The sequence below is a fragment of the Mytilus galloprovincialis genome, chromosome 1 (genome assembly GCF_965363235.1).
Source record: "Mytilus galloprovincialis chromosome 1, xbMytGall1.hap1.1, whole genome shotgun sequence".
Lineage (NCBI taxonomy): Eukaryota > Metazoa > Mollusca > Bivalvia > Mytilida > Mytilidae > Mytilus > Mytilus galloprovincialis.
In genome coordinates, this window is record NC_134838.1 from 57,833,768 (window position 1) to 57,861,082 (window position 27,315).

General features: G+C 31.7%; 1 protein-coding gene across 3 annotated transcripts in view; it reads left to right on the forward strand.

Moving 5' to 3' along the window:
* LOC143079481 (inositol 1,4,5-trisphosphate-gated calcium channel ITPR1-like) overlaps nucleotides 1–27,315 on the forward strand; it is a 283,048-nt gene that overhangs the window by 201,927 nt on the left and 53,806 nt on the right. Inside the window, exons 38-44 of one of the 3 annotated variants that reach the window (XM_076254840.1) lie at nucleotides 985–1,160; nucleotides 2,697–2,741; nucleotides 9,302–9,438; nucleotides 12,144–12,255; nucleotides 13,794–13,841; nucleotides 22,776–22,943; nucleotides 23,170–23,301. In XM_076254840.1, coding sequence (XP_076110955.1) covers nucleotides 985–1,160; nucleotides 2,697–2,741; nucleotides 9,302–9,438; nucleotides 12,144–12,255; nucleotides 13,794–13,841; nucleotides 22,776–22,943; nucleotides 23,170–23,301 — 818 coding nt within the window. The remainder of the gene's footprint in view (nucleotides 1–984; nucleotides 1,161–2,696; nucleotides 2,742–9,301; nucleotides 9,439–12,143; nucleotides 12,256–13,793; nucleotides 13,842–22,775; nucleotides 22,944–23,169; nucleotides 23,302–27,315) is intronic. The other 2 variants (XM_076254849.1, XM_076254857.1) reach the window with 2 other exon arrangements.

The window sequence follows — 27,315 nt, forward strand, 5'->3', positions numbered from 1 at the left end:
GCAATTTTATGACAGCTGAGCAACAATATTTCATCGAACTAAAATTTAAGAAATGATGACAAAATAGCATTACAAACATATTATTAGAAAGGTGAAATATATATTTATTTTGTATATTTTTCTGTCTTGAAAGATATTTTTTTTTCTATTTTTTCCCGACCGACTGACCCGACTTTTTCATGGAGAAAATCTGTAAACCAACAAATTAAAAAACCATGACCTAAACATGTATCAAGAATTTTGATTATTGGGCCAGTTTTCAAGTTGGTCCAAATCGGGGTCCAAAATTTAACTTTGTTTGATATCAACAAAAATTGAATGTATGGGGTTCTTTGATATATACTGAATCTAACCATGTATTCAGATTTTTGATATTTGGGCCCGGTTATCAAATTGGTCCACATTGAGGTCTTAAGGGTCCAAAATTGAACTTCATTTGATTTCATCAAAAATTGAATTCTTAGGGTTCTTTGATATGCCGAATATACCATGTATTTAAATTTTGGATATTGGACCATAATAGGTAAATGTCCAATTTAAAATTTTTAAGTTTTTAAGTTTAAGTTCTTAGACCACATTCATTCTGTGTCAGAATAAAATTGAGAATGGAAATGGGGAATGTGCCAAAGAGACAACAACCCGATCATAGAAAAAAAAAACAAAAGCAGAAGGTCACCAACAGGTCTTCAATGTAGCGAGAAATTCCCGCACAATGAGGAGGAGTCCTTCAACTGGCCCCTAAACAAATATATACTAGTTCAGTGATAATGAACGCCATACTTATTTACAAATTAGTAACCTATGTTGTGTCAACTATTTAATCACAATCCAAATTCAGAGCTGTATCAAGCTTGAATGTTGTGTCCATACTTGCCCCAACTGTTCAGGGTTCGAACTCTGCGGTCGTATAAAGCTGCGCCCTGCGGAGCATCTGGGTATATTAGTCTTAGATAAGTAATAAAAAAGGGGAGAACTCTTTTTCAGCAAAGACTAGAGGGATTGCAATTCCAGTAGATTTAGACAGCCAAGTTAGCATTATGTTTGAGAAAGCACAGATTGTGGCAAAACAGGCCAAACAATGGATGTCTGTACGATCAAATAAACGAGAGTCGGTTGCTTCAGTATCGAGAGATTACAGAAACATTATTGAAGGTTTACAGGTAAAATCTTCAGTACAAACTTTACTTTCTTGTATGGTTGAGGTGTGCTGCTTCATATATAATATCTATATAGTTTTAATTAACAGGCTATTATTTGAACTTTTTTGGAATTATTATTTTTAATTATGGAATTTTCTTAATTTCTTGTGCTTGAAATTTTTAATAAATTCCATGTTTATTTGCTATTATAATGTTTTGAGTGGTTCATAACACTTTCTATACAATGAACTATCTTCTTTGTAAAAGAAAGTGTTGTGCGCAGCACAGAACATTAAAGTACAGAATAAACATGGATTTATTAAAAATATCAAAAAAACAAGAAATTATGCAAATTCCATAATTGAAAATAATTCCAAGTTGAAATAATAGCCTGTTAATTGTTAATACAAATGATATCTTCAATATACATAAATTTTGTATGATTGGCTAGGAATGGTAAAAAGATAATGCAGATTGATTTCATAAGAAAGTTTCTACAAAATATTAAGTTAAATTGCTTGCCACTGCATTGCTGTTTTGCACAGATCGAGCTTTGAAATGCCAATTAGGTTTACTATAAAGCTGGGTTTAAGTTTAAGTTTTATGTCAAAGAAACACATTTCTTTAACGAAATAATTTTTGGAAATATGTTATTCCTCCAGATTTGAATTTGTTTATTAATTGCTATTTAATTATCTTAAAAATTAGGTGTTTGTTTTTTGGTTTTTTTTCCTGGTGATAACTAAGGTACATAATGAGAGATTGATTTCAAATTTTAAAAGGATAACATGGATCATTACTTAAATGAGAAGCATGATTTTGATGGATTTGACATTTATTGATATAGAGTTAAAATCAGGGTTTTAAATTGTTTCTAAATGATAATAAATGTTCTAGAATCTTTTCAAATTCAAACACTTGTGATGACTTTAATATACAGGTCAATTAGAATGTGTACACTTATCGGTAATGCATTATGCTGCAGACAAGGGTATCTGGGATCTCTGTATCAATTAATTCTAGATTAGTATTAAGTTTTTACCACAGATAAAATTATGTGGTTTAAGTATTTTTGCTGAAATTTGTGTCCCTTGAATTTGGAAAATTTTTAGTGGTAGGGGAAACAATAAATTCTTCAGGGGATGATGTTGTTCAAATTATTCATAAATCTTTTACCTGTAATTAATATTCTGAAGCATTTAATTTATATTTGGAAAATCACAACTACAACTCTTTCCCAAATACAAATTGAAAATTGACCAGAACTACCTCCTATTCTTATGTTTGCCCTTTTAGGTTTGAATTCACCAAATGTTCCTTTTGGTAGTGTACATTTTACTGCAATGCTCTCAAAATGAGTGTTTATTATTTGTTTTACATGATTTTTAGAAATGTTTTAAAGGAGAAAAGGGAACTGCTTGGTCTACTTTACTTACAACTCAGGTGTCATCAAAAGCTTAAATGCATGAAACTTAAGAATGTCACTAACAAAGAGCTATGCTTTCATATAGTTATGTTGATAAGGAAAAGTACAAAAATAGCATTTATTTATATTAGGGTATTAGTTGCCTACCAGAGGAGGAGGTTGAAGAGGTTATTCAGGTATTGTGTGTTACAAAGCAGACCTGTCAACTTGTCCACATCCCCAGTCATCATCTGCTTTCCATTAACTTGTCACAAACCATTGCATCTTTAACAAAAGTCAGTCTTTATTATACCATCTTGGCACCCTTACCACTATTCCAATTTACAACTTTTTAACACAATCAGTTTTTAGTTTTTGATTTATATTTGTTTTGCATTTTACATAGGCGTGCCAGTAAAGACTTAGGATTACTTTCCTATTGGCATTAAGTTTGCTGATAACAGCAATACATGTATCTCATCCTTTTAAATACTTTCAATAAGGAATAGGATAACACAATGTTTGTTTGTTTGTTTGATGGTTTTAGTGCCTCTTTTGATAACCTTGGCTATATTAGAACAAACTGCTTTTATTGGTAGAGGAAGCAAGAGTATGTGAATCACAACCTGAAGCAAAAAATATTGGGAGTCCAACACAACTCACTAAGTGCATGTTTGGAACTCACAACCTCAGAGTTAGTGATCACTATAGATTACTTAAACCACTGTCTTTCTGAGGTCCTGATAAATTGTGTATAGGGTTGTTCATGATGAATAGTCAATGTTACTTTATCTTATTTTCAAGCTTCATAGTCAACTTATTTTAAGATTGAGACCTGTTTCTTTGACTACACATTAAGGCCTATAATATGTGCTACACAATTGTATTTACACCTGGTTTGTGTAATGGGCATGACCTGATTTCCTTGCTCAAGTATGTTCACTGTATCAATTCAAGAACAGTCAACATTATTTTATATTTTGATGATTTAAAGGAGGCTCACATGCCCCAGACCTTATTTGATGGCTTCTTTGATTAGGTTTAGTTTCAGAGAGAGGTATTTGCCTCTATATAAGTATGTCTCCTTGATATTGACTTCATGTAACTATCAAAGAAGTTTTCATGATTAGGTAAAAATTATTAGCAAGACAAGATATTCGAATAGGTCAATACAACCAAAAATGTCAGTTGACTCTTGATTGAAAGAATTTTCAATTATTACCATGTTTACCATCTTTTTTGACATTTTTGCCTATTATCTAAAACTATAAAAGATAGATAGAGAATTTAAATAACAAAATTGATCAGCATGTCAGTATGGCAGAAGTCCATAATATAAACATTGCATTTCATTTGAAATAACAATAAGAAATAAAAGGGACACATTTGTTCTTGGCTACAATTGAAAATTCAAGTTGACAGGTCTGATGTTTACATTTTGTGATTTTATTGTTTTCAGCTGAGTTATCAGTGTAAATGTTTAACATTTGAATAGTATTTACAAGTTCTGTTGCACAATATAGTGGTTGTCCTTCTACCTTATTTGGTTTATTTATAATTTTTCAGAACTAATTCACATAATCAATCACTATGTCATATTAGATAGCTTTTTTACACAGAGATGTCTATTTTATGTATTCTGCTGTAGATAAATAAGGGAAGTCCATTATTTGTTTATTACATTTTAAAAGCTAACAATTTTCTTTAAGTTTTGTTCCTATATATATATAGACATTGTATGGAAAGTGCAAATTGATAACCAATTGAGTTGCACCTAATACATTAATAGAACAGAAGTGATGTAATTCAGTTATATAAAGACATCTATTGACTGTGGGAATGAAACAGTTTGTTAGAAATAATGTAATTTATCGTTTGTGTGTTTTCTGTTAAAAAAACTATAGATAATGTCTTTTGGGGCAAAATAAATCAGTTCCTAATTAACCTGCACTGAAAGAAAATGTTCAACTGAATTTTAACTCCTTTATACAACTTTTCATTAGTCAATTTGCACTTTACAAACAATGATTTAGAATTCAGTAAATAAGTTGCTATTTCATCTTTACAAGGCAAGGCTTACTATCTTACCCAATCCTCTTCTCCTTTGGCAGATTAAGCTAACATTTGTGCAGCACCATCTACTGGAAGTCAAAAGTCAAGCTCATTCTGACTTCCCCATTGTTGGCCAATGGCAGCAATGTGGAGGGGTAAAAATTGTTGCATCCACTCTAGTGTCTACAAATTTCATAAAGCAGGAACCCAAAATATATATGTTGACATTGCAACATATGCGCTAGAAGCATACCTTGGAACTTCAATTAGTTGATGAAAAACTTTAAAATAGTCACTGGATATCTTCCTATGATTTGGGGGTAAAGATTTGTAGCACAATCAGCACTTGGCAATTGTTTATTGACATTTACTATGATTACACTTGAACATAAAACTTGAATTAAAAAATTGTATCTTAATCTGCCGAGGGTGGAGAGGTAGGGACTGGATTGTAACCCTTGGCTAGCAAAGATGTTGCTATTTATGCATGCTGTAAAATATAGTTTATTTATGACTGCAAAAATTTTGCAGTCGTATATTGGTATCATGTCGTCGTCGTTTTCCACGTCTTCCAAAGACAGTTGGTTTCTGGACAATAACTTTAGTATAAGTAAATAGAAATCCATGAAATTTATACTTAAGGTTTATAACCTCAAAAAAAGATTGGGATCGATTTTGGGGTTATGGTCCCAACAGTTTAGGGCCAAAAAAGGGGTCCATATTAGCATTTTAGTAGTTTCCAGACAATAACTAGTGTTTAAGTGTATGAATCTCTCTGAAATTATAACACAAGTTTCCATACCACAAAGGGATGGTTGGGATTGACTTTGGGGGGTATGGCTCAAACCATTTAGGAATTGGGGACTAAAAAGGGGGGAAAACAAGGGATTCCTGTTTAATGGATAATTAAGACAATTTTAAATCAGTGTAAGGGAGGTAATCCAATCACATTTGAAGAACAATGTATTTAAATGGGTAATTATGGTTGCAAACTCCATTAGAAATTTGTATTGAGATTATGACCATATCTTGAGGAAAATAATTTTTCGGGGAAAATAAGGAAAAAGGAGGGGGGATAAGAAGTTGTGGGAGGGGACATTTTTTTCTGATTTCAGATTTCAGAAATTAAAAAGAAGGTTTCTTCAAATATTATAATTTTTGGTAAAAAAAGGAGGTTCAATTTGCAACAGCATAGTGTATTGCACCGTACCTGTCAACTGACCCGTATTCTGCGGGTGTGACCCAAGATTTTCACAATTCTGAGGGATCACCCGGAATACCCGCAGGGTCATTGAAATAACCCGGGAATTCCAAAAAATGACCCGATTTCACCCGTATTTCTTAGCCTTGAGATTGATTTCATAAGTAATATTCCTTTGAAATACCGGCAAATTCGTAATTCTTCCATGAACAGGAAGTTCATCTAGCTATGTAAACTGTCAAATTAAGTGACCCATTAAGTGCATGGCTTCACTTGACAGCTTTGGTGTCAAACACACTGTTAATTAACACCAATTACCTTAGCTTTAGGTCGTAAATGAATTGCACCATTGGTTTACAAACTGAACTAGAGTTACTTCCCCTTATTTGTCACCATTCAAAATTATTCCTTATATTTACGTTTTATGGGTGAAAAAGATTAAATCATAAAAATATAAAATTCAAATACATATTGAAAAATAACTTTTCATTACTTTTATACCTTTATACAATTTTTTTTTTAAAGTTGAAAATTATTTTTTACATTTATACTTCCTTTACATTTTGTAACTGTATTACTATATTTTATCATAGTCTAATTTCCTTGTTCAATGAAAAAGATTATGGTTAAAGGCCACGTAGTCAATAGTCTCAAACATTTAAGAATTACTTTAAATTCTAGTGTTTGATGATTGTAGTATTTTTTTTCAAAAAGTAAAGCACATAAGACTGAGTTACACAAATTTATTAAAATCTAAAAAGTGCAATGAAATAATATTTAATAAGATTTAAAATGACATAACAAAGTGAACATGCATTGATGTTTTGGTATCTTTGATATACATTATAAGAAAATGTACCATAAATACTGAAATTCAGCTCGAAAAAGTTCATATGCGTTATGACCTGAGATTTGATTCTTCAATGCAGGTCATGACCTGCATTTTCATCGTCACAGGTTGACAGGTATGATTGCACAAAAGCAAAAAATTGGATATAAATTCAAATCATATAACCAATTTCAAGTTCTTTGACTACAGTTTTTCTGTGTCAGAAATCTATTATTATGCCAAATATTTAATTACAATCAAAATTCAGACCTGTATCAAGTGCTAATATTGTGTCCATATTTGCCCCTGTTCAGGCTTGGACCTCTGCGGTCGTATCCAGCTGCGCTCAGTGAAGCAATTTATTTTAAGAAGGTAGAAGACCTGGATGTTTTATAACTTGTATAAATATGCCTTCTGTCATTTGCGTTGATCTCATTTTCATGGTTCAATAACTGCTGAATAAATATATGTAGGTTTTTGTCAAGTCAATTTCTCACTTATGTTAAGTATAACAATAGATCTTTCTGGTAAATGAGATCCTTATGAGGTGTATATGTCAATCAGCTAGGGTTTATAATTACCTGACTCATTTCGTGGATAAGTTATCCAGGTAAAATGTTCTGTTTACATCTCTTTCTCAGGTAGATGGTAGGCTATATTTGGTGTATTGAATGATTGTAAGGTTTACATGTCTGTCTGGCTTGTTTCATCTGACCTTGATCTCATCATCATGGTTCATTAGTCAATGTTACTTTTTGGTTCCTCCTTATATCAATATTGTATTAGTTTGTGTGATTTGGTCAGTTTATTGTGATTCATATACTTAATGCAGAAGATCAACTATATTTAGTGTATGAAATTATTGGAATGGATGCATGTCTGTCAAGCTGGGTTTAAATTGACACTTTTTAGCTCACCTGGACCAAAGGGCAAAGTGAGTTTTTCTCATCACTTTGCGTCCGTTGTCCTTCGTCGTCGTCGTTGTCCGGCATCGTCTGTTAACTTTTACAAAAATCTTCTCCTCTGAAACTACTTGGCCAAATTTTAACAAACTTAGCCACAATCATCATTGCAGTATTTAGTTTAAAAAATGTGTCTGATGACCCGGCCAACCAACCAAGATGGCCACCATGGCTAAAAATAGAACATAGGGGTAAAATGTAGAATTTGGCTTATAACTCTTAAAACCAAAGCATTTAGAGCAAATCTGACATGGAGTAAAATTGTTTATCAGGTCAAGATCTATCTGCCCTGAAATTTTCAGATGAATTTGACAACCCGTTGTTGGGTTGCTGCCCATGAATTGGTAATTTTAAGGAAAATTTGCCGTTTTGGTTATTATCTTGAATACTATTATAGATAGAGATAAACTGTAAACAGCAATAATGTTCAGCAAAGTAAGATCTACAAATAAGTCAACATGATCAAAATGGTCAGTTGACCCCTTAAGGAGTTATTGCCCTTTATAGTCATTTTTTACCAATTTTTCGTAAATTTTGTAGTCTTTTACAAAAATCTTCTCCTCTGAAACTACTGGGCCAAATTTTACCAAACTTAGCCACACTCATCATTGGAGTATCTAGTTTAAAAAATGTGTCCGGTGACCTGGCCAACCAACCAAGATGGCCACCATGGCTAAAAATAGAACATAGGGGTAAAATGTAGATCTTGGCTTATAACTTTGAAACCAAAGCATTTAGAGCAAATCTGAAAAGGGTTAAATTGTTTATCTAGTCAATATTTATCTGCTCTGAAATTTTAAGATGAATTGGACAATAGGTTGTTGGGTTGCTGCCCCACAATTGGTAATTTTAAAGAAATTTTGCTGATTTTAGTTATTATCTTGAATATTAGTATAGATAGAGATAAACTTTCAACAGCCATAATGTTCAGCAAAGTAAAATCTACAAATAAGTCAACATGACCTAAGTGGTCAGTTGGCCCCATCAAAGAGTAATGGCCCTTTATAGTCAATTATTAACAATTTTCATTAATTTTATAAATTTTTGTAAATGTTTACAAAATATTTTCCTCTGTGTAACTAAAGGGCCAAGTTTATTATAGATAGAGAAAATTGCAAGTAGCAAGAATGTTCAGTAAAGTAAGATCTACAAACACATCACCATCATCAAAATACAATTTTGTCATAAATCCATCTGTGTCCTTTGTTTAATACATGTATGCACATAGACCAAGGTGAGCGACACAGGCTCTCAAGAGCCTCTAGTTCTTTTTTTCTTGATAATTTTAAGTTTTTGTAATATCTGTTGTTAAACTTTGATCTTGTCGACTTGTAGAATAATGTCAATAAGTCAGGTTAGACATTTGAGCGTGTGCACTCTTGTTATATATACATATGTATTCATCTTTAGGCATTATAAATATAATAAACCTGATAAATCACTTTTGATGACTTTTACCTGGTTTGCTGTCAATTTGTCAGCTCATTCCTTGTTTTTAATATTCATATGCATTTCAACAAGTTCTAAATGCATACAAAGTGTATGATTATTCAGTTCTCCAGAAACAATCTTTTATGTGACTTCAGATAATGATCTCTCATCTTATGTATTTACTCATTAATATGCATTTTATATTTGCAGCTAGGTGTTAAGCAACCAGCAATCTATTAACTTGTGATTTTTTTATTTATTGATAGTATAACTATTTTTCAGGAAATAGTAGAGCTTCTAGAAGATCGTCTTCGTCCTCTGGTGCAAGCAGAGTTGTCTGTGCTTGTTGATGTTCTTCATTTTCCAGAACACTTATTTCCAGCTGGTACAAAATGTGAAATAGGAGGATTTATATCTCGGTAATATTTACAATACAAGATGTATTTTTGCCTGTCAGTAGGTTTGAAAGTTGCTTTTTATACAACCGCAAAAATCAAAAATGTTCTGGTTATATATTGGTGTCGCGTCGTCCATTGTCTACATCATCATCGTCGTCCGAAGACAAATGATTTCCAGATAATAACTTTAGTATAAGTGAAAAGAAATCAATAAAATTTTAACACAAGGTTTATAACCACTTAAGGAAGCTTGGGATAGATTTTGGGGGTTTTGATCTCAACAGTTTAGGAATTAGGGGCCAAAAATGGGCACTAACAAGCAATTTTTTTGGTTTTCACACAATAACTTTAGTATGAGTAAATAGAAATCTATGAAATTTAAAAACAAGGTTTATGACCACAAAAGGAAGGTAGGGATTGATTTTGGGAGTTTTGGTCCTAACAGTTTAGGAATTAGGGGCCAAAAGGGTCCCAAAATTAAACTTTGTTTGATTTCATCAAAAATTTAAACTTGGTGTTCTTTGATATGCTTAATCAAACCGTGTATTTAGATTCTTAGTATTTAGATTCTTAATTTTTGGTCCCATTTTCAAATTGGTCTACATTAAGGTCAAAAGGGTCCAAAATTAAACTTTGTTTGATTTCATCAAAAAATGAATTCTTGTGGTTCTTTGATATGCTGAATCTAACCATGTATTTAGATTTTGGATATTGGACCATAATAGGTAAGTGTCCAATTTCAATTTTTTAGTTCTTAGACCGCATTCATTCTGTGTCAGAAACCTATTTTTTGTCAACTATTTAATCACATTCCAAATTCAGAGCGGTATCAAGCTTGAATGTTGTGTCCATACTTGTCCCAACTGTTCAGGGTTCGACCTCTGCGGTCGTATCAAGCTGCACCCTGGGGATTATCTGGTTGTTCTCTAACTTTAGTTTGCCTCAACCAAATGTTATGTTTGAATTTTGATGGCTTCACTTTAACCGTTCTAGAGTAATGCCTGTTTCATTGCTGAATTTTTCATTTCCTTACCCTTACTTAAGTTTGCTTCAACCGAATATTATGAAACTTACACACAATGCTTAATACCACCAAAAAAAATCAAGTCTGAATTTGGTGATGTCACACTTACCGTTATGATGTAGCACTTAAATTGAAAACAATTTGTATGCAGAAGCATTATACTGACCTTGACTTTGGCTTTTAATTCTTACAATATACAGTTTACAAACTTTGTTCCTGAATCTGGTGCTTAGCCCAAGATGTGGCTCCTGTGATTTCAAATGAAGTTAGCCCCAGGTTAAGATGTTAACACTACCTAAAATTAACCCAATTTAATCAATTAGATTTGAACCTGGATTAAAACAGCAAAGTGTGAACTGGGTATTTCAAATATGAGTGCTTAAGGGGGCTCGCGGGTCTAAATGAAATTTTTTATTTAATATAGGATTTCTCTATATTTTTCTAAAAATGAAATTTATCTTATACTTAATAGAAAAATGAAATAAAAAAATGGGGTCACCGTTCATTTACGCTCACATTCTGCCTTCGAAAGGCAATTGTTCGAATTGTTAATGTCCTTTGTTTCTGTTGAACTAATAGGAGAAATAGCGGTAATATCGAAATAAAAAAAGAACTAAATTACAGAAATCGCTAAAAGGAGTATGTTCGATAAGGTCCTAAAATGGCCCCCTTTTTTAACGTAAATTTCAAATTCGGATTTATTGACCAATATCACGATAAATTATAACTAATACATTGACTAGATAGGATATAAGCCATTTTGTTGAAAATTTTACGTTTCTGCGTTTCATTATGACGTCACAAGTTGTACTCATATTGATTTTTCACAAAAAATCAATGAAAATGGATAAATTTCCATAGATTATTGGACAGGAAACATAGAGCGCATACGTCGACAACAAAGATCTTTTAGAATAATGTTTGTGAAGACATTTCACATGTCTCATTTGAATATTAAGCTTGTCGACGCCTGTGCTCTATGTTTCCTGGTCCTTTATTTGGTTGAAATCCAGCTGATTTTGTCAAATTTCACCAAAATCCCTTATGTTGACCTTTTTGGGATGTAAAAATCAACGTGTTAGAATAAAACTTTGACAAAAACAGTTCTGTTCAACTTTCTCTCATGTCTTTACGGCAACTTAAAACATTTATTGTCTTGTAACTGTGGACTTTATAATTGGGGCCAAATATGGCCCTTATCAAACTTACTCCATTTACAATTATTTAGTCTATGTACAGCTTATTCGAAAACAACAATAAAAAATATAGGTCACCGATGAGTTAAAAAAGATATTTCAATTTTTATGCCAAAAAATGGCATTTTTGCACCAAAGGGAGATGATTTGAAGCTTTTTCAATGATATTTACATTTTAAAAGTCTGCTGGGGCCAACACGAATTGATTTTTTGGAATTACTTTTGTACCATATGATAAAGTAACAGCTACTTAAGGTAATCAATAAAATTTGTAATGAAAAATTAATGTTTAATTTTTTCTGAAAATCTTGTATCCGCGAGCCTCCTTAACATGACAAAGTGTGCATTCTTTGTTCTATCTCAATTGCCATGATGTTGTATCTTTTTTTTTAACAATAATAGAAAACAGAATTCAAAAAATTCAAAATAAGAAGTATACCTTCATTTTCAAAGCCATTGTTCTGTAATACATATTTTGTGGTACATGTACCAATAACATTTTACAGGCTGATTGGACATACCAAATGTCTTTTAGAAGAAAAAGAAGAAAAGTTATGTATTAAAGTATTACAGACATTAAGAGAGATGATGACAGTAGATAATGATTATGGAGATAAGGTACATTACATTGTAATAAACAAATATTATGGAGATAAGGTACATTACATTGTAATAAATAAATATTATGGAGATAAGGTACATTAAATTGTAATAAACAAGTATTCTGGAGATAAGGTACATTACATTGTAATAAACGAATAGTATGGAGATAAGGTACATTACATTGTAATAAACAAATATTATGGAGATAAGGTACATTACATTGTAATAAACAAATATTATGGAGATAAGGTACATTACATTGTAATAAACAAATATTATGGAGATAAGGTACATTACATTGTAATAAACAACTATTATGGAGATAAGGTACATTACTTTGTAATAAACAAATATTATGGAGATAAGGTACATTACATTGCAATAACCAAATATTTTGGAGATAAGGTACATTACATTGTAATAACCAAATATTATGGAGATAAGGTACATTACATTGTAATAACCAAATATTATGGAGATAAGGTACATTACATTGTAATAACCAAATATTATGGAGATAAGGTACATTACATTGTAATAAACAAATATTATGGAGATAAGGTACATTACATTGTAAAAAAAACAAATAGTATGGAGATAAGGACCATAACATTGTAATAAACAAATATTATGGAGATAAGGTACATTACCTTGAAATAAACAAATATTATGGAGATAAGGACCATAACATTGTAATAACCTAATATGATGGAGATAAGGTACATTACATTGTAATAAACAAATATTTCATATAATAGTAATTCAGCTAGTTTTAGTCACAAGACATTTGTCAAACTTTCTCTCTAAATGTCTTGTTGTTATTTTTTTTTTATAAAATATGGAAATTGATCTGATTTCTGAAGTCTAGCTGAATTATTGCTTAATGGTTAATTTTCCTGCTGTCTTCAGTATTAAACTGTTACTTTTGCTAATTTTTATTAGTTTAGGTATTTGCTTTGAAGATGTTCATGAAGCTAGTTCATGAAGACTATTAACAATATGTTTTTTTTTTTATTTTTCACAATGAGTACTTAAGACATACTTATTCGTTTACATGAAACCAAAACATTGTTAATAATTTCAGTATTTATTGTTTAAAATGATGTACTACACTATATAGAGGTTTGGCAAATTAATTAGGCTAAACATATCCAAATTCATAATTTCTACCTGAGGAGCAGAACATTTTTAATAGTCTTCATTATTTCATCACAGTTATAATACTCATCAAATAATTCTATAGTGGGGTTTTTGCAGATTGGCATTTGGCATGTATTATCTGTTAATGCTGATGAATAATATACTGCTATGGAATATAACAGCATCATTAAGCTGAACAAAAAGTTGCTGATGTTATCTTGGTCTGAATAGGCTTTGAAAATGAAATAGTTAATAGCAAATTTAGTAAAATGTGGATTTGGCAAATTTTTCTCAAGTTGATGTTGCATTATAAAAATCAAACCAAGAAAGAAATCAGTAAACAATTTAATATTACCTTTTACATCCTTCCTTGTATAATATGTATAACATTCTATTTGCTGTGGCGATTAAAGGTGGATGTGAAAACTTTGGGTAAAAAAGAATTGGATGATCATCGAAGGGTAAGATGCATGATGGGAATATTGTAATGAGTATTTATAGCATGTGTTATTACATTTTTAGCTCACCTGGCCCGAAGGTCCAAGTGAGCTTTTCCCATCACTTTGCGTCCGTCGTCTGTCATCGTAGTTAACTTTTACAAAAATCTTCTCCTCTTCAACTACTGAGCCAAATTGAACCAAACTTTGCCACAATCATCTTTGGGGTATCTAGTTTAAAAAATCTGTCCGGTGACCCGGCTAACCAACCAAGATGGCCGCCATGGCTAAAAATAGAACATAGGGGTAAAATGCAGTTTTTGGCTTATAACTCAAAAACCAAATCATTTCGAGCAAATCTGACATGGGTAAAATTGTTTATCTGGTCAAGATCTATCTGCCCTGAAATTTTCAGATGAATCAGACAACCCGTTGTTGGGTTGCTGCCCCTGAATTGGTAATTTTAAGGAAATTTTGCTGTTTTTGGTTAATATCTTGAATATTATTATAGATAGAGATAAACTGTAAACAGCAATAATGTTCAGCAAAGTAAGATTTACAAATAATTCAATGACCGAAATGGTCAGTTTACCCCTTTAGGAGTTATTGCCCTTTATAGTCAATTTTTAACCATTTTTCGTAAATCTTAGTTATCTTTTACAAAAATCTTCTCCTTTGAAACTACTGGGCCAAATTGAACCAAACTTTGCCACAATCATCTTTGGGGTATCTAGTTTAAAAAATCTGTCCGGTGACCCGGCTCACCAACCAAGATGGCCGCCATGGCTAAAAATAGAACATAGGGGTAAAATGCAGTTTTTGGCTTATAACTTAAAAACCAAAGCATTTTCAAGCAAATCTGACAGTGGTAAAATTGTTTATCAGGTCAAGATCTATCTGCCCTGAAATTTTCAGATGAATCGGACAACCCGTTGTTGGGTTGCTGCCCCTGAATTGGTAATTTTAGGGAATTTTTGCTGTTTTTGGTTATTATCTTGAATATTATTATAGATAGAGATAGACTGTAAATAGCAATAATGTTCAGCAAAGTAAGATTTACAAATAAGTCAACATGACCTAAATGGTCAATTGACCCCCTAAGGAGTTATTGCCCTTTATAGTCAATTTTTAACCATTTTTCGTAAATCTTAGTTATCTTTTACAAAAATCTTCTCCTCTGAAACTACTTGGCCAAATTAATCCAAACTTGGCCACAATCATCTTTGGGATATCTAGTTTTAAAAATGTGCGGCGTGACCCGGCCAACCAACCAAGATGGCCGCCATGGCTAAAAATAGAACATAGGGGTAAAATGCAGTTTTTGGCTTATAACTTAAAAACCAAAGCATTTAGAGCAAATCTGACCTGAGTAAAATTGTTTATCAGGTCAAGATCTATCTGCCCTGAAATTTTCAGATGAATCAGACAACCCCTTGTTAGGTTGCTGCCCCTGAATTGGTAATTTTAAGGAAATTTTCCTGTTTTTAGTTATTATCTTGAATATTATTATAGATAGAGATAAATTGTAAATAGCAATAATGTTCAGCAAAGTAAGATTTACAAATAAGTCAACATGACCGCATGGTCAATTGACCCTCTAAGGAGTTATTGTCTTTTATAGTCAATTTTTAACAATTTTCATAAAATTTGTAAATTTTTATTAACATTTTCCACTATAACTACTGGGCAAAGTTCATTATAGATAGATATAATTGTAATCAGCAAGACTGTTTAGTAAAGTAAGATGTACAAACACATCACCATCACCAAAACACAATTTTGTCATGAATCCATCTGCTTCCTTTGTTTAATATTCACATAGACCAAGGTGAGCGACACAGGCTCTTTAGAGCCTCTAGTTCTATTTCTATTTATGTAGACATATAGTCTCCTAATTATACAATGATAGCTTATTAATATGGTGTCAACAGTTTGCTAAATTTTCTTATTGAATGTTTGTTATAAGATTTAAGGAAGAAGATAATATAACAACAACAAAACACAAACTTGAAAATAAATCAATATAATGTAAGGTCCAGGGTTGATTTTTTTAATTAATAGAATTTAATTGTTTCAATACCATACCTATATTCATTCAAAAAAAGATATATATCTTTTTTTAAAGTAGATTTTAGTTTTTTTAAGTTTAGACATACTCAAGTTGCTTTTATTCTCAAATGCATAACAATTGTATAGAATTTTATTTACACCTTCTGTAGACCTAACAAATACTCTCTAAAGTTTCTCAATTATATTGAATTATACACAATTACCATTATATCACAAACTAGTGATGTTAAATAGATAAGGCTTGCTACCACAAACTTTTTACTAGATTTGTCTGTTCGTTGTCCACATGTTGTACAATAACTCAAAAGCGCACTAACCAATTTGCATGAAACTGGTGAATTGTTTAAATCTATTGATGTGAACTCTCTTTCTTTTTTCTTGTTTTTTGTCGAGCCTTCGACTTTCTTCGAAAAAGTGAGACAGCGTTCCTACATTCCGTCGGTGTCGGCAGCGGCTGCGTCCACAAATATTCACTCTGTGGTTAAAGTTTTTGAAATTTTAATAACTTTCTCAAACTATACTGGATTTCTACCAAACTTGGACAGAAGCTTGTTTATGATCATAACATAGTATCCAAAAGTAAATTTTGTAAAAATAATATTCCATTTTTTTCGTATTTTACTTTTAAATGGACTTAGATTTTCTGCCAGGTAACAACACATTCACTCTGTGGTTAACGTTTTTAAAATTTTAATAACTTTCTTATACTATTTTGGATTTGTACCAAACTTGGACAGAAGCTTGTTTATGATCAAAAGCTAATATCTATTTTGTTAAAATTTTGTACCTGTGTATCCGTATTTTACTTATAAATGGTTTTTCTTCCAGTTAACATTACATACAGTCTGCAGTTAAATTTTTTAAAACACTTATTAGATTCATAAACTATCCTGGATTTTTACCAAACTTGGACAGAAGCTTCTTACAATCATGACAATCAAAAGATAGTATCAAGAGGAATGATTTTATTGATTTTTCCTCATTTTTGTTGGGCCTGTGATTAACAGCAAAAGTAGGCGAGACACTGGGTTCCGCGGAACCCTTACAAATTTTTTATTAATTTAAGACTTTATGTTTCAGACTTATGGGGTGTTATTTATTAAAAAAGCCGATTTAAAGAAACTGTGGTGAATTGATTATATATTTTTTTTTAAATGCCTTTCCTAGTCGTGGGGTTTAAATCATTAAAAAAAGGGATTTTCCAGTTTTCAGAAAATAACTCAAAATTAAAGTGCTTAAAGCAGTTTTCATGAAACTTTAGTGACAACTATTTACCTAAGCCCCATTATATTTTTTTTGATAAATTTCTGATATGACATTTAAGAGTACTGGAATGTTATTCTTTGAAAAGGCAATGGGTGTAATATTTGCTCATGGCGCAGCTGTTAATTTAATAGTGCTATTTGTGGAGTATTCTGTTGATTTTTATAGGACGGATAAAATTAAAAATTTATTGGTTGTATATTGGTATCACTTTGTCGTTGTCGTCGTCAGTGTTGTTTGAAGACTCTTAGTTTCCAGACAATAACTTTAGTTTAAGTGAATAGAATGAAATTTAAACACAAGATTCGAAACCACAAAAGGAAGGTTGAGATTCTTATTTGGGGTTACAGTCTCAACAATTTAGGAACAAGGGGTCCAAAATGGGTCAAAATAAGTATTTTTCTAGTTTCCAGACAATAACTTGTGTGTAAGTGTATGGATCTTTCTGAAATTGTACCACAAGGTTCCATACTAAAAAGAAAGTTTGGGATTGATTATTGGGGTTAACGCACAAACTGTTTATGAATTAGGGACCAAAAAGGGGCCAAAATCAATACTTTTCTAATACTTTGTAAAAATTGCTTATTTCTTGACCAATTTCAATGGGGTTTTATTCTTGAATTCTTGGGGTTTCTTTGATATGCTGAATCTAACCATGTATTAGGTGTTTGGAATTTGGGACCGGTTTTTAAATTGGCCAACATGAGGTCCAAAGGGTCCAAAATTAAGCTTTGTTTGATGTCATCAAAAATTTAATTATTGAGATTTTTGATATGCCAAATCTAACTGTATTTAGATTTTTATTTTTGGGTCCCGTTTTCAAATTGGTCTACATTAAGGTCCAAAGGGTCCAAAATTAAACTTAGTTTGATTTTAACAAAAAATGAATTCTTGGGGTTCATTGATATGCTGAATCTAAACCAGTATTTAGATTTTTTATCATGGGCCCAGTTTTCAAGTTGGTCCAAATTGGGGTCCAAAATTAAAATTTGTTTGATTTCAACAAAAATTAAATATATGGAGTTTTTTATGCTTAATCTAACCATGTATTTAGACTTTTCAATTTTTGGCCCCTTTATTAAATTGGTCCACATTGAGGTCAACAGGGTCCAATATTAAACTGAGTTTAATATCATCTAAATTCAAATTATTGGGGTTCTTTGATATGCTGAATCTAAATGTGTTTTTAGATTTTCAATTTTTGGTCCAGTTTTCAAATTGGTCTACATTAAAGGTCCAATGGGTCCAAAATTTAATTTTGTTTGATTTTAACAAAAATTGAAGTCTTGGAAGTCAAAGAACCTTTGATATGCTGAATCTAAACATGTATTTAGATTTTTGATTTTTGGGCCCTGTTATCAAATTAGTCCACATTGAGGTCAAAAGTGGCTAAAATTAACTTTGTTTGATTTCATAAAACATTGAATTCTTGGGATTCTTTGATATGCTGAATCAATCCATGTTTTTAGATTTTGGATATTGGACCATGATAGGTATATTAAAAAAAATTTAAGTTCATTAGACCCAAAATCAGAGCTGTATCAACCTTGAATGTTGTGTCCATACTAGCCCCAATTCACCCTCTTCTATCGAATCAAGCTGTGCCCTGCAGAGCATTTTATTTTTTCCACTGTCATAATCCTGACAAGCACTATTCAAATTAAGCTCTCATTCTTTTTTGTATAACAATTCTTTCCAGTTCTCTATATCAATACTCTTCACACATTATTAAACCCCCAAAAAATAAAATGTTTTAATTCCAACACAGAGAATTGGGTTTTTTCCTACCTGTAACAGGAAAAATTGTAAAATTTTGAATCAGTCCCAAGATTTTATATACTGTTGAGGTTTCAACCTGAACTATTTCAGTTGTAATTCTTTCTTCATCAAGACATGCATTTTTGTTAGCACCTTAATTTTTCTGGTACCTTGATATTGAAAATGTGTTGTAAGTTTGTAACATAAAAAATAAAATCAGTTTTCCCCTCTATCTTTGTCATGCTTGCAGATATTGATTTGATACTTGGTATGTAGTTTTATCTAGACAAGTTACAGACCAAGTTTGAATTTTGTTTCTGTCTGATGATTTTGTGTAGAGTTATGGAACTTGGACTTTCATGTAAATAATCAGTTTTCCAAACGGTTTTTCGTCATGTTTGAAGATATTAACTTGATATTTGTTATAAAGTTTACACCATGACAAGTTATAGAGATCAAGTTAGCATTTTGTTCCAGTATGTTTGAATTTTAACGGGTAGTGGACTTTATATTGCCATGGAATACTTTCAGATCATGCTTGTTTTAGGTTGCATTTCTGTAAATATTGACAATGCAATTTCCCATAGGAACTCCTTTTACGGCTAAAACTGTACCACTTTTACTATGAAGTTTTGAAAAAAATCTTATCCTAGAATTGAAAGTTTATATGCACCACAATTTTTTTCAAAGGTCAAAATATAGGGCTGTGCGGCATATTTTCAATGTTTATATGCCCTCAACTTCTCAGAGTTTAAACTAACACTAATTTTTTTAACTATCCCTACCTCGAAAGAAAGGTTACCACAGATTTCAATGTAAACAATATGCACATGTATATTTACTGGTAACATTCCCAAGTTATGTCTCTGTGAAATGGAACACAGAGAGCATAACTGGGAACCAGTATGTAAACAAAATTAATTTTCTATGAATATTCAAGATCTCCCCAAAAGAGGCGTGTTTTGAGAAACAGCTTTATTTACAAAGTGCAACCTTTAGAATATGATTGTATGTTCACCATTATAATGACTGTTTAATTAATTTCATTTTCCACAAAATCTTTTTAGTTTAAATTTAATTTGTTGGCTTACACACTTTAACATACACACATCTTTCATCTTTTTCATATAAAGCATTTAATTATTTATATCATGTTTTCATAGATAATATATATTTATCTCATTCTATTTTCCGATGTTATTGCATAATTACTTACACTGTGTTAGGGCCTGTATACATTTATTTTTTACAAATGGCGATCTTCAGCTCCAAAAGGCCCTGTTAAAGTGTTTAAGATTGTTTTGTTGTGGAATTAATTTATTATTGTGGATAATGTTACTAGTTATGATTATCTTAAAGTGTAAATTGTTGATTGTGAACAATTTTTCATAGATTATTATATTTAGTTCACAGTATTCTCTCAAAACATCTTTTATAGTAAACCATTATGTTTACTGAAGAAAAAAATCCAACTGGATATTAATGGAGGGTGGGTGTCAAAAAGTTAGGTTTTTACTTGAAAATACTGATAATTATGATTGATTTAAGTGCTTTATGAAACACAGCATATCAAGTTCAGTGTATAATTATTGTATTTTTTTATTATGAATGCAATATAAAATTATCAGGGGCGTAGCTAGAAAGAAGCGAGGCGAAACAATTTTGGGACCCTTTTATGCAGAATTTTTTGTTTTTTGTTTCGGTTTTCGGTCATAGAACGGTTAAAAGAGAAGCTATATGTAGACAGGACTTATAAAAAAATTTATGAATGTTAAACTATTAATAAATCTTCTGAATAGAGTAATACATAAACAACACATATTTGTGATACAGAATTTACTCAAAATTGTCCAAAATCTGCTCTTCGGGTCTAGGCAGAAACAAACTTCTCTATTACTTTAATTGTCAATATTCACACTGAAATCCCGATGAATATGCAGAAATGCTAGTAACTGTCGTTGTTCATTGTTGATCGTACATTTGTTTTCAACATACGTAGTACACTGATAGATCTCCATGGTAGCACTCGCCAGATGTTATAAACCATGCAGGGTACATGTTCGGCATCGAGCAACCTCCCAATTGAATTCGTCAAAATTACATGCCGGGTCAGTTTCGTACTGTCTCAGACAATGTTGAAAGAAGTAGGTCCGGTAAGGACTCATTTTGGCCTCAAATTTCAGTTTCATCTGACGAAAGATTTTGACCACTTTTTAAACACTTAAGTGTCTATTTCACTTGATTCAATTAGTTTATGTGAAAGATTTTAACTGATTTAGTCATAAAAAACGATCCGATTGAAGCTCAAATATGAAAAATCTCTCAAATATGCCAAAAAACGTCACTTTTCAGATTGTTTTTGTCAAAAATGAAAGTGGCCGCATCCATGTTCATCCACAACCTTTATATATTTTATGTATTATCATAAAATACAACTTACATTGCAATATTAAGGATGAACACGAATGCGGCCACTTTCGTTTTACACGGAAACCGTCTAAAATTTAACTAAAATGATAGAATTTTGAAGATTTCAGTAATTTAGCATGATTTAATGGTGCTACAACCCGATATATGTGCATTGTATTGTCAAAAACAGCCCATATTTATGTAGCAGAAGCATTCAACTGTCCAATAAATAACTGAAAGTTTACATTTTAACAATTTTGTAAAACTGTTATATTTTTGGGCCAAAAAGGGGCCTTACCGGACCTACTCCTTTGTTCGTTTGTTATAATTCTTACAACACGATGAAGCAGATACAGCGCAAAGAAGCGATTTTCTAATAATACTAGACGCGACTCCACTCTCCAGTTCTCTTATCATAAAAAAGTGACAACATAGGTGTTTTCTTTGACATTTATTCTATAAAGGAGTAGGTTCAGTAAGACCCCTTTTTGGCCTAAAAATATAGCAGTTTTACAAAATTGTGAAAATGCAATCTTTAAGCTATATTTTGGAAAGTATAATGCTTCTGCTACATAAATATGGGCTGTTTTTGACAATGCAATGCACACATATCGCGTACTAGCATCATTAAGTCATGCTAAATTACTGAAATCTTCAAAATTTTAGCATTTTGGTTAATTTTTAGACGGTTTCCGTCTAAAATGAAAGTGGCCGCATTCGTGTTCATTCATTACTTTGAAACCGAAGTTGTATTTGATGATAATACAAAACATATATAAAGGTTGAGGATGAACACGGATGCGGCCACTTTCATTTTTGACAAAAACCACCTGAAAAGTGACGTTTTTTGGCATATTTTATAGATTTTTCGTATTTAAGCTTGAATCAGAACGTTTTTTATGACTAAATCAGTTAAAATCTTTTACATAAACTAATCGAATCAATTGAAGTAGACACTTAAGTGTTTAAAAAGTGTCAAAAAACTTTCTTTAGATGAACCTGAAATTTGAGGCCAAAATCGGTCCTTACCGGACCTACTCCTTTTTATTTTGCCATTTTTTTTTTGCATGCCGAATCGATGTGCACGCAACTGCGTGTTAGCGTATAGGGAGCTACGCGCCTGATTATGTCTATTTTTTACAAACCTTTTTTGGGAATCATCATTTATTATGTTTCCCCTTTTAACTAATTTGTCTGTATTTGGGTTGCTTTAAATATGTTTCTCATTTGAATTCATAAAGACTAACTTCCATAGCAGTATATAATATGTTTTATCAGTACAATATAAACATATTATATTATTGAACTCATACTTTGAACATTTGGATCATCCTTAAATGTTTTTTTAATATACTTAAATGGTTTCTAATTGAGGTCGTAGCAGTAATAGCTTAACATATATTTACATCAATGTCTCAAAATAACTTCATCTAGTTTTTGTTTTAATTGTTGTAACAGGGAGAGGCTCTAAGGCAATGTCTGTTGACAAAGTATTATGAAAAGGCACCAATGAGGGGACAAAGAGATGGTGGAAATAAACTGGCTTTGTCTGGAAGACCTGGTGCTGATAACAATTCAAGATCCAGCATGTTTGGTAGAGAAAGAATGAGTCTTTATGATATTCAGGTAGGAAGATTTAGACAAATAGATAAAGTTTATTACCTGTAAATTATAGGCTTTGGGGACCATCTGGTCACTAAAAAGACAAAGATGTAGATACAGAATTGTTCCTACTTTTCTAAAGGACATTTTTCTTTCAACCACTGAACTACAGGCTTCTGACTTGGGACAGGCACATACCAAATATAACTAGAGCTCACATTAAAATGATCTTATACTCTTTTTTTTTCAGTGCCATTTAGCCAAAGAAGGAGCAGCAGATTTGATTGTTGATTTGATAATGAAAGAAACTAACAGCAAAATATTTCAGGAAACCGTGGAACTTGGCATTGCATTGTTGGAAGGTGGTAACCCAGTTATTCAGGTTAGTTCTAACTATTCCTACACTAGATCATTTTGTTTGAAGATCACTGGTTCACATCGCCATTTTGAATTGTTGCAGTAACAGTCAAACTGCATTGACAGTCACCTTTCAGCAATCACTGTCTGAAAACAGGTTCACCAACTTTTCTCTCCAAGAATATTACAACATATATAGTGTTTTGTTATAATAAAACACCAATGCAACCACACATCCCTTATAATAAATTTGCATGATAGGACCCTACACCATTTTAGTGTTTCGGCAGTTAAGCTTTAGATGGTCATTTTAAGATGCTTTATTTGAAATAATCAAATATGAAAATTATTCATGTACATAGAGATATATTTTAATTCTTCTTCAATAGATCTAGTTATTATGACAGATATGCCATCATCAGGGGTCCAACTATCAATTTGATGTTAAAGTCATTAAAGAACTTTATTCTACTAAGCATATCTCCACTACTTTTATGTTTGCTATACGCAACTATTGGTGTGGTATTGAATATTTGTACACAATCTTCGTCAAACTGTATTAAATGATGATGCCAGTGTTTCATTATACGTTTCTTTATTTTACGTATATATGGATTATATTTGGTTATTAAAACTAAGGCCACACCAATTTGATTCCTTGTTCGACTGACCCGCCCGCACCTATTTTTTTCAAAACAGTATTTTTTATTTTTTTTTTATTTTCCCGCTTCCCACATCCGGAAATGTAATCATGTCCATTTCCCGCACCGTTTTTGTTTTGTAAATATTATAAAAAGATATCAACATTTGTTTTTAAAATCACAGTCACGATTTTAAACATAAAAGCACCCCATCACACTGTGTAAATATCTATGGGAATATTTGTTTCAGCATGAAACCTATGTATCCAAAGTGGGAGTGTCCGATATAAATTTATGACAGCGGAAATACCTGTAAAGAACAAAAAATTGGTTTCTTTCCCTCTTACTTATATTCCCTATCAAAAAATGTTCGTTGTTAGAATAAAGTACAAAGAACTTCTGAAGGATTTGCCTTCAATTGCAATTATATTGTATGCTGGCGAAACAAAACTATCCATAGCCGCTGCATGTTTATGCACCTGTCCTGATTGATTTAGGGGCCTGTCGTTCAGTAGTTATCGTTGTTGATGTTGTTCATTGGTATTTTCCCGTTTGGATATATAAATTAGATCGTTGGTTTTCCTGTTCAAATTGTGTACGCTAATAATTTTGGGGTCCTTGATAGCTTGCTGTTTGGTATGTATGAAAGCCCTGTGTAAAAGGCCGTACTTTGACCTGTGTTTGTTATTATCAGGTTGAGAACAACCTTCCCTCAGAAAAGGGGTCATTTTACTGATGTAAAACAGAAAATAGAAATACTTCTATACAAAACCTTTGAAAACTTAGAATTTTGTACTCAAAGAGAGGAGAGTTACATCATATTTTAAACAACTTTTTTCTAAAAGGGTCCACTTACATGACTTATTTTGAATGATATTAACTGTTAAAGTAAATGTGTTAATTTAACATTGGTCCAGGAATATTACAAAATTCTTGGACATGTTTTGACCATCAAATACCAGATAGATATATAGTTCTTTGAGAAAATATGAGCCCTTTTGTACAAACAAATATATTATAACTTATATTGATCCCTCATAAAACATGTAAAAGGGATATTTATAACATTAAGGGGTTGCCCCCAAACTGATTATGACTTGGATGGAGAATTGTCTCATTGTCAGTCACACATACATAAACCAGATTTAATTATTTCTTGGTGAACAGGGGAAAAAAACTTCAGAAATTAAAGAAATGTCAAAGTACAAGTAATAAATCAAGTCTTAATATTGTCAAAACCTACTATTTTATGTTTACAAAAAAAAATTATAATCGCTCGCCTTTACTTTTCAAGCTTCGCCTCAAAAATTTGCAAATAAAATATTAAGTGTTGTCAACGGTTAACCGGTTAACCGTTCAAACGTTCAAACGACCGAATACCGAATGCCAAAAACGCTAACCGGTTAACAGGACTTTTTTTCAATTTTAATAGATTTGATATAAATTTGTATTGAAATCATTAAATATTTGTGTTTTCTTAAAAAATTGTCGTCGTTGTAATTAATTTGACGGATCAATTGTCCAGTATATATATTGATTGGTATTGTTAATCTAAAATATAAAATTAATTAGAACTTGTCTCTTAGCTCGGGGCAAGATCTTAAGGAAACATAATTAGTTTCATGTTTTTTTAACAGTAATTTTTAATCAGTAATACGATTAAATTTTAAGATTTACTTCATTATTTCATTTTTGATATTATATTGTGTAGAGCTACATCTGAATGTGCAATCTCCGTCGTGCAAGTCTTTGTCATACTTTAAACTAAATGCTACCTCAAAAACTGTAAAAAGCAAACCAACACGAATGTAATCAATGTATACTTGATCGTAAAAATATCAGGATTAATCAATTTTAATTGAAACACCGCACATTATTTTCTGAGACAACAAGACAAAATGGAAGAATCATCGGTTTCAGACATATTTAATTCTACGAGATAAAGACGCTTTTTTATTTTTCAATTTGAAGTTAGTACAAACGCCATAGTTGATATCGTGTATTTAATTATTAAAAGTCAAACTTCGACAGGAATCTTCACAGACAAGCCTTATAAAACCAAAAGCCAAACTTCAATTCATCGTATTATAAAAACGTAAATGTATGACTTGGATGGAATGTAGTCACATTGACACTCATACCACATCTTTTTATATCCATGTGTAGGGTACTATTGATAAGGCCTTCAAACATTAACTTAAACTACCGGTTAACCGGTTAATCGGTTGAACGATTATAAGAGTAACCGGTTAGGCAAAAGTGTAGGATTTAACAACACTAATTTTTGTATTAAAATTTTCAAATCGCTCGCTCACCCCAAATTTTTTAGTCCAAAAATCCGTAGAACAAGAAATTAAATTGGTGTGGCCTAATGGAATATTTCGTTTTTCTTTTGAGTTTTTCTTTTGATTTGTTTCGTTGTAGTAATTCAGTACAGTCAATTGATAAAGCATCAGTAATACTATCATCTATTTCCACATTATCATAACCCCTATCTAATAATTTCACTTTGAAGTTAGTTAGATTGTTTATTAATTTGTTATTGTCACTTGTGTTTCTAATTTGCCATATTGCTTCACCTTTAATAAATCCTCTGAATACATGCTGTGAGTGACAGCTATTTCTGTGTAGAAACAGATGAGAATTGGTTTCTTTTAAATGAATTTCAAGGTCAAGAATGCCATGTGTTGTAAATCTTGTTATAATAAAACATCCATGCAACCACCAACTCATATTGCATGATAGGACAGAATATTTTCTGCAAGTTTACAAACAGCAATCTGTCATTTTTTTTTATGTCACTCCAATATTAATATTTAATAAATTGCTGCAATCCCAGTCAAGGTAGATGATGGAATATTAATTTTTCTCTTTGATATTTCTCATAATTGACTCCTTAATACAGGGTTGACTGAACTTGTATCCAGTCTCAAACTTGTTCATTTTTGTGTCATCTGCAACTTTCAAACATAGGGATTAAAATCTGATATCAAGAGCATAAACTATTTGTATAAAAGAGGGACGAAAGATACCAGAGGGACAGTCAAAGTCATAAATCGAAAATAAACTGACACAACGCCATGGCTAAAAATGAAAAAGACAAATAGACAAACAATAGTATACATGACACAACATATAAAACTAAAGAATAAGCAACAGGAACCCCACCAAAAACTGGGGGTGATCTCAGGTGCTCCGGAAGGGTAAGCAGATCCTGCTCCACATGTTTCACCCATCGTGTTGCTCATGTTATAACAAATCCGGTAAATAGTCTTATTCAGTAGGTCACATTCATGAAAGGGAAGGGGATTGTAGTTATGACGTAGAAAGGAACAAATATCGTTATCATCTGTGAAACGGTTATTCCATAATGGAGGGATGATTTCAACTTCACCATT